This window comes from Cucurbita maxima, unplaced genomic scaffold (assembly GCF_002738345.1).
Source record: "Cucurbita maxima cultivar Rimu unplaced genomic scaffold, Cmax_1.0 Cma_Scf00005, whole genome shotgun sequence".
NCBI classification, from domain to species: Eukaryota; Viridiplantae; Streptophyta; class Magnoliopsida; order Cucurbitales; family Cucurbitaceae; genus Cucurbita; species Cucurbita maxima.
This window is the reverse complement of record NW_019272021.1, coordinates 4,413,320-4,421,840: the sequence shown is the minus strand read 5'-3', so window position 1 is coordinate 4,421,840 and position 8,521 is coordinate 4,413,320. Positions and strand designations below refer to the sequence as shown.

At 35.5% G+C, this 8,521-nt stretch overlaps 2 protein-coding genes across 8 annotated transcripts in view; one reads left to right on the top strand and one right to left on the bottom strand.

The window, feature by feature from the left end:
• LOC111479590 overlaps positions 1-5,180 on the top strand; it is a 6,008-nt gene extending 828 nt beyond the window's left edge. The window contains exons 1-8 of one of the 7 annotated variants that reach the window (XM_023124324.1): positions 419-754; positions 844-926; positions 1,647-1,788; positions 2,615-2,754; positions 3,010-3,920; positions 4,255-4,462; positions 4,585-4,714; positions 4,801-5,180. In XM_023124324.1, coding sequence (XP_022980092.1) covers positions 3,163-3,920; positions 4,255-4,462; positions 4,585-4,714; positions 4,801-5,051 — 1,347 coding nt within the window. In that variant the 5' untranslated portion in view covers positions 419-754; positions 844-926; positions 1,647-1,788; positions 2,615-2,754; positions 3,010-3,162 and the 3' untranslated portion in view covers positions 5,052-5,180. Of the gene's footprint in view, positions 1-418; positions 755-843; positions 927-1,583; positions 2,755-3,009; positions 3,921-4,254; positions 4,463-4,584; positions 4,715-4,800 lie in introns of those variants that run through there. The other 6 variants (XM_023124323.1, XM_023124321.1, XM_023124318.1 and 3 more) reach the window with 6 other exon arrangements.
• A 2,430-nt stretch (positions 5,181-7,610) lies between these two features.
• Positions 7,611-8,457, bottom strand: LOC111479291 (protein DMP2-like). Its single transcript, XM_023123847.1, has one exon. It carries the CDS (start codon positions 8,239-8,241, stop codon positions 7,681-7,683), a length of 561 nt encoding a protein of 186 aa, XP_022979615.1. The 5' UTR covers positions 8,242-8,457; the 3' UTR covers positions 7,611-7,680.
• Positions 8,458-8,521: the final 64 nt, after the last annotated feature.

The following is an 8,521-nucleotide window of genomic DNA, read 5'->3' as shown; positions in this document are numbered from 1 at the left end:
TTTTTTTTTTTTTTTTTTTTTTTTTTTTTTTTGTTTTTAATTTGTAATAATTTAATTTTTGTATTTTAATATTTATAATAATTAAGTTGATTTTTAAATTTAGTTTTTATATTTTTATATTTTAAAATAATTTAGCTATTTATTTTAGTAATATTTTAAAATTTTATATGAAGATTTACCCACTTATGTATATCTTTTGACTCTATTAAAAAATTAAATTAGTTAATTTTGACATTTTAATTATAATATTTAAATTAAAAAATTTTAAATATTAAAAAATTAAAACGAAAAATTATTAGTGGAGAATTTGATACTTGCAAAAATAAACGTAGAATTTTGCGGGAAATAATATATTAAAATAATATATATATATATATATATATATATTCCTTATTCGTTTCTCTCTCTTTCCTCCTTCTCCCGCCTTCTCCCGCCTTTCATCATCGGTCAATGCAGACGTCCACTAAAGACGTTTTGGTGAACCGATTACTTGAAAAATTCAATCAATCTAACCCAACTTTTGAGTTATTCGCCAATGAATTCGAAAATGGGGATCGAAAGCTACGTTGTGGTGCATAACGTAGCCAAAATGTACACCGTTGGTACCTTGGCCTGAAGTGCCATCGCCTTCGGTGCATCGGAGCTCATCCTCGTCGGCTGTTGGGATTTTAACGCCTTTGGTAACCATGATTCCACTTCTCACCGCCGGCTCCGCCATTTTCACTCCCTTCTCGACGCCCAAAGTTTTCTCGAGGTTATGCCCTCTTTGTTTCTTCCCTTAACTAGTCTCAATTTGACAATAGGTTAGTTTTGAAATTTGAATTGCCTTCTTCTGTTCTGTAGGAGGAGGATTGAGATATATGTGCCGTGGAGATCCTTGACAACGCCTGTGGCTGTCAAAAATCGCTTTTCTTCTTGGCAACGAGGTTGGTTGGTTGTTCGTTTGCATCTTATTGGCCTTTCATTGATGGTGATCCCTACATGCTTGTGCTGGAATTGTCTTTTTAATTGCAATTCTTAATCATTGATTAGAAATAGGAATTGGTTAATGTAATGTCTTTGTTGTTTGATCTGTACTTAATCCATTGGCAGGGAATTTTACGCTGTAGCTTATTGAATTGATAGGGTTATTTTCTATATGCTGAAGTCGGTTCACAAGTTCCTTACTAATTCCATTGATAGATATGACTTAAAAGGACTTTTTGTCTCCTCGGGTCCATCTTGAGGTGGGTAAGCCATACTTGAGATTAGTGGGGCTGGCCATGAGCATAATGCAATGAATGAGCTCTGATAGCATAGTAAAAACATGATAACTACTAAATGTTTCTCTGCCAATAATATTTGCTATAGTGCATTATTTTACCACCTTTGATGTGATGAGATTAGGACTTAGTATGGTATTATAGGTCTCTTGCTTTATTGTAGGGTCCGTCCCTGTACGATGTTCTAGGCATTAAGAGTCTGTTAGTTGCATGGTCATCTGTCATCTGGACCAAATTGGATCAGAATCATTAGGAAATAATTTTGTTACACTATTTTCAGCATTGAGTGACCCTTTTGATGGTTAGCATGTTGTTTTTAAGGACCAGGGCTGCAAGGGCTAATGTTAGTGAATGTTCAGAACGTCCTTGTTTTCTCGATATCAGTAATTACGGATCTCTCCTCTCTCTGGTAGGCTTTCTGCTGAAGAGCGTGCAATCTGTGACTTCTTCATTTACTTCCCACACTAGGGTGTTGGCACTGCTTTGAATGTAGCTGTAGCTGCTTCCTTTGTCCTACATTTTGGTGGTAATTCATTCAGACCTGTTGCAATTTTACCTCCCCTTTTGAGTTTCTTTAGCTTACATGCCTAATATATATCACCTAAAGAATTACCAGCCTCTCTTGATATTTGCTCATTCATACTTTTGGTTTTTGACCATGCAAAACCGTGAGCGAGCTCTGTAAAATTAAGCATTCAATGAAAGGAATGTAGTTTGAAATACATATACATCTTAAAGGGTAAATTAAACTCTTGGTCTGACGTTCCAAAATTGAATAATCAAGTCTTCAACCTTGGGAAAATGCTCGATTTTGATTGTTCAATTTTGAAACTTAGGGACTAATTTGACATCATCTCAAACTTGATAGACCAAAAGTATAATTTAGCGTATCTATCTTAAAAGTACGTAAGGAATGGCGTTATCTGATCGAATTATTTTTACTCGTTTGTTTGATTCCCAATTCAATTATTCATTGAATTTTCCTAGAAAGTTTGTGGAATTATATTAGTTAATCAACTATATGGTTGAATTGCAAAAAAAACACATGCCCACATGGGATATGGTTGATTGAGGAAATGTAGGGTTGATAGTGCTGTCTTTTTGTCAAAAAAAAAAAAAAAAAAAAACCATGTACATGTAACATGATATGCTAGGAACATCGAAATATCTTTTTCGCAGTGTTTGTTTACTTCTCTCTCTTCTGACCACCGACCCCCTTTCAACCCAGATACGTCTAACTCCTCCTTTTTCTTTTGTTCATTTTTATTTTTTACTTCCATTACATGAGGGGGACCCAGGACAACCACCTGGAGAAAGTTCAAGATTTGATCAACTCTGCTCATTGTCGCCAGAAATCAAAGCAACCATTTTTTTTTTCTATAAAGATGGTGAAAGGAGAGATTAAATTCAACTCAGAAGTGATGAAACATTTCAAAGTTTCTGTTGCACCTGCCAAGGAAAACTTCACCACAGCTAGACTCAAACTGATAAGGTATGAAAAAAGTACTCTCTCACATCATACTTATCCTTTCAGAAACAGTGAGCTTTGTCATACTCAAGAGTCAAGTCCAATTGGAAGTTTTTTCTAAGTTCAGTGGAAGTAGTTGGTTCCCTTTTGGTTTATTTGGAAAATGGAGCTCAACAATACTTCACCATTGTCAACCTTCTTCTCAAGTAATGAAGTAGAGGTTCCTTGTCTTTATGTTATGTTTCTCTCTCTCACTACACTGTTGCTCCTGCTTTTTAGTTGGGCTGTTGGTGGCATCTCCATTGATTCCCACATGACTTGCTGTTGTCTCAAATATCAAAGGGGAAACTTAGCCAATCCCCAGATTATTTAATGAAGTTTTGAAGTCGTTATTGCCATAGAAAGAATTGAGAGGTCCTTCATTTAGCTGAAATGTTGAGGATGCTGAGGAGTAAACTCCGGCGCCTCTACTCAAGGTTATGGTGGCTGATATGGAAGCACCCGAAGCGCAGAGTTATCATCAAAAGATTTGGGAAGATGAATGTAAAAGGTCGACAAAAAGGCAATAAAAATAAAGCCAGAGTCTATACAAAGAGCCAGGTGCCTGGTTCTGTCATTGAAAGGCCATTTCGAGTTGCTACATTCAATGTTGCCATGTTCTCTCTTGCTCCTGCTGTTCCCATTGCAGAGAAACCAACATCATTCGGGTTCGGTAGAAGCCCTGTGAGTCATTGCCCAAAGAGTATACTAAAGCAATCTCCATTGCGTACTGCATTAAGCAAGCCAAAAGTTTCCATTAATCTTCCTGACAATGAGATTTCGTTAGCAATCAACAAGTTGCCAGGCTTATCGAAAACGACAGACGAAAGGTACTTCAAAAGCCAAGTCCCAGTAAGGTCTCCTGTGTGCTTTCCTTTCTCCATATCTAATTGGCACTGTGAAGATCACTTGGCAAGTGGTAGAACCATCCTAGAGGTTCTTAAAGAGGCAGGTGCTGATATATTGGCTTTACAAGATGTGAAGGCTGAGGAATCAAAAGGCATGAAGCCTTTATCTGATTTAGCAGCTGCTTTAGGGATGCATTATGTATTTGCTGAGAGCTGGGCTCCTGAGTATGGAAATGCTGTTTTGTCCAAATGGCCTATAAAAAGATGGAATGTTCAGAAGATTGCTGATGATGATGATTTCAGGTTTTTATTTCTCTTCTCCCATCACTTACTACAAGAACGTGAATCGAAAGTCTGTTGAGAATTGTTGGGAGTGGAGTCCCACGTTGGCTAATTAAGGGGAAGATCATGGATTTATAAGTAAGGAATACTATCTTCATTGGTATGAGGCCTTTTGGGTAAGTCCAAAGCAAAGCTATGAGAGCTTATGGTCAAAGTGGACAATATCATACCATTGTGGAGAGTCGTGATTCCTAACAAAATCATCTATCTTTTCTATAATCACTTTTTTTGTTTTCACCTTCTGGGGAATGGTAGCAATGATTAACTGATGGGTTGAGTTCAATTTGGATCACAGAAACTTGCTAAAGGTTGCCATCGACGTGCCCGGGACAGGAGAAGTTAACATCTACTGCACTCAACTTGACCATCTAGATGAGAATTGGAGGATGAGGCAGATTAATGCCATAGCAAAATCAGTTGATTCTCCACACTTCTTGGTGGGTGGACTCAATTCTTTGGAGAGATCGGATTACTCACCCGAACGATGGACCGACATCGTCGAGGTAATCTCCATGCTTGAAAAAATCTATTCTCCAAACAGTTAAACCAAATATATTGATGTCTGTGAAAGAAACCTCTATGTGGATCATGAGAAGTTAATAAATTCAAGTTTTTTCGACTGCAGTACTACGAGAAGGTCGGGAAGCCGACTCCAAAGGTGGAAGTGATGAAGTTTTTGAAGGGAAAAGGGTACATAGATTCAAAAGACTATGCAGGAGACTGTGTGCCAGTGGTGATCATGGCCAAAGGTCAAAGTATGAGACATTGCTTAAACTCATGAACCGTTTTTCTTTGAAATATACTGAAAATCTTTGCTCATTTCATATGTTTTGCAACACAGATGTGCAGGGAACCTGCAAATATGGCACGAGAGTTGACTATATCTTAGCTTCACAGGATTCAAAATTTAAATTCGTCCCGGGTTCATACTCGGTCGTTTCATCGAAAGGTACTTCCGACCACCACATTGTCAAGGCAGAGTTTGTAGGAATGGGACATAAAGGTAGCAGAGGCCAGAAGGATTTAAAGCAAAGGATTGCAAGGTTGACTCAAACATGTTCTTCAATAGGTATGTCATTGATGCATACTTAGATACTTTTTTGCTAGTATACAAAAGTTTATCAGTTCTTACTATTTTGAAAAGAAAAAAAACCCGAACTTCGTAAACCTATTTTTATTGAAATTAACGAGTTTATGAAGACTCTTATATTATTCTTGGTACATCATTAAAGTTAATACAAAGTTGGTGTACTACTCGCCTTTTTTACAGCGTTTCAGTGCTAACGTTCTCCTCATTAAAAAATGACTTGCACGTCATTGCTATAGTATTATGCAAATATCAACTTTTTTATAACATTGTCTTTTACAGTCTATCGGGCTAGTTTCGTTTTCTATTATCTATTCTCGAGTTTTTCAATTATTGTCTAATTGACTCAATTTCTTAATATATTCTTCATTATGTATGTAAAATTAGTTAATCGATAAATAAATTCAAGAAAGAGACCACTATGTGCAATATCAATGCAATCACGTACATATTCACCCATGCAATTTTATAATGGTATGGTCGAAAATGAAGTTTTATGTCTAAGCTCTTCTCGTTCAAAAATACAAAAAACCATGAAAAAAAATTTAAAACTTAGACCCTTTATATCGAAATGCGAAAAACCCTTCATAATTCACGTAAAAAAAATGGATTTTGAACCTTAATGAAAAAAGTTTTCATATAAGTTTGAATTAATTTAAATTTACAAAAGAAGGTTGCCAAATAGTATTCATATTTGCAATTAAAGCCAGTACGATTATATGAATATTAATTTAAATATAAAATATAAATATGTACATTTTTTATTAGCTTCACTTTTAATAATAAAATGCAAACTTGTGTGTAAATCCTATTCTTAATTTCTTTAAGTATGAATTAGAAACAGTCTTGTTTTGAATTTTTCTTCTAATTCTAACTTATTGTTACTATCAATTCAAACTATATTAAATAATATATGGTTGTATAAATAAATTAAATATAAAATTTAAATTTATAGATTCGGTTGTTATTATTAACATTATTTATTTTTAATTAAAAAAATATTTTAAAAATCAATCAAATTTATATACAAGTAGCCTCACCAAGGACACCTTGTCTCCAATCAAATCCAAAAGCCCTTGGAAATGGCCACCTCCCCATTTAAGAAACTAACCTCCACCGGCGCCGGCGACGTCATCAAAATGCTCCCTTCCGGAACCGTCTTCCTCTACCAATTCCTCAGCCCTCTCCTCGGCAACAAAGGCATTAGTCCAGATTCTGCCACTGGCGGTGGGACTGGTTTGGTTTCGAGTATGGTGTTCTACTGGTTCCCTAATACTCGTCATGGCGTACGGTACCGTTGCACTGCAACTACCACCGGGGTTCAGACACAGCTTCCTCCCACTAATATATCTCTCGTTTCTCTACCCGACCGCCACCCGCCACCCGCCACCTAGTTGAATTTCAATGTTACATCCATCCATCCATCCATCTCACTCTCTGTGTTGCTTACCTTATATATATGTTATGATGTTCAAAACAAAACTTCCCGCTCGAGTTAAATTATAAACTTATTTGTATTTGTTGAATATTCGGTTATAATTCCAATGATATTCTCAAATCAAGCCATTAATATCTAAAAATAATTAACCAAAATATAGAGTAATTAAATATTGAAAATAAAATAAAATATATTATAAATCAACTAAAAAATATTAAGATATAATATTTAAAATATATTCCATAACTAATATATTTTTTAAATATTATATCTCTAACTCTTTACTTTACTTATTTACTTATTTGTACGGTGGAACATAAATTTTAAAAAATATATTTTTATTTATAATATAATTATAAATACATTATTTATTTTATTTTATTACTTATTCTTACAAATATGTATTTTTAATTTTTTAAATATATATTAAGATTGAATTTAAATTTTAATTAAATATTTAAAAATAGATTAATAGATGTATTGCTAACTAATAATTACTTTGGTTAAAAATAAAAATTTTAAAAATGACTTCAATCCTTTCATTAAACGTGGAATTTGACCTTGCGAACTACTAACTGGTTGTACGTATGAAAGTAATACGTACAACCGAGTCTATAAATTAAAATTTTATATTTAAATTATTTATTTAATATAGTTTGAATAGGATAGTAATAATAATTTAGAATTAGAAGAAATTCAAACCAAAACCCTTTATAATTCATAGTTCAAGAAATTAAACTTTAGGGATAAGGGTGTTGAGGATTATTGAAAGTGAGTCATACGTTCGTTAATTTAGTGGAAGATCATGAGTTTATAAGTGAGAGAAATACTATTTCCATTGGTACGAGGTCTTTTGGGGAAGTCCAAAGGAGAGCCATGAGAGCTTATGTTTAAAGTGGATAATATCGTACATCATGGAGAGTCATGATTCCTAATATAATATCAGAGTCATGAACTTAACTATCTCAATAGAATTCTCAAATATCGAACAAAAAATTGTAAACCTCGATTAAAGGGAGGCTAATCGAGAGCTCCATAAACCTTAGGGAAAGGGGTAATTTGAGTCATATAACTAATATAGAAATATTTGACTTTATAACATATTATTTATTATATGCTTCGTATCATACCCAATTAAATATAATGATCAATTTGTAAAATTACATATTTAGACATCCCAACACTCCCCTTCATCATCATAATGCACGTTGAACCCGCCCGCCGAAAGTTGCAGACGACTCAAAATACCCAATGCCATGGCGAGTATTCGGGAACATCACAAACACCGCGCTCGAAACCACTCCGACGACCGGCGGAAGAACCTGAACCAACAACTTATCCGCAGCCGCAAAGCTCGGGAAGAAGAGGCAGTGCACAGTATCGGAGTCGAGAACCACCAAAGCCCCAAAAACCAGAGCAGACAAAGTAGCGTGTACGAAATCCCCTACCCTAAGCTTGTAGGCTGAAAGATCCACCGTCTTCGACTCCGGCGCCGGCCACATTCCGGACGCTGTAGCGAATCCCCAGTGGAGAACCCCGTCATCGCCAGTGTAGGAATCAGTGAAGGAAGAGAGGAAACAAGAGAGGCCGCAAAGGAGGATGAGAGTAATAGAGAGGGATTTGTTGACTGGTTCGCAGTGGCCGCTGTTGGTGAGGATTGGGCTGAGGAATTGGAAGAGGAAGACGGTGCCGGTGGGGAGGAGGCGGATTAGGTTTCCGGCGCCGGCTAGGGCTTTTCCTGTGGCGGAGATAGCCATGAATTAAATTGGGGATTCGATTGATTTGGTTCCAATTGTTCTTGATTTCGGTTTCGTTTGAGGGATTTGAGTGTGGTTGAAGAGGAATTTGGAGATTTAAAGAAATGGATTGAAGCAGGAAGATATCCAATTTCAGTGGGTTTTAGCTTATACGCAAATGAATGGAGAAGATGATGGAGCTTGTTTTCCTTTTACTTGCACAAAAGGTTCGCAAAATAAGGTGTTTTCATAAACTTCAATTTCATTTTTGGGTTTTTTTTTTTTTTTTTTTTTTTTTTTT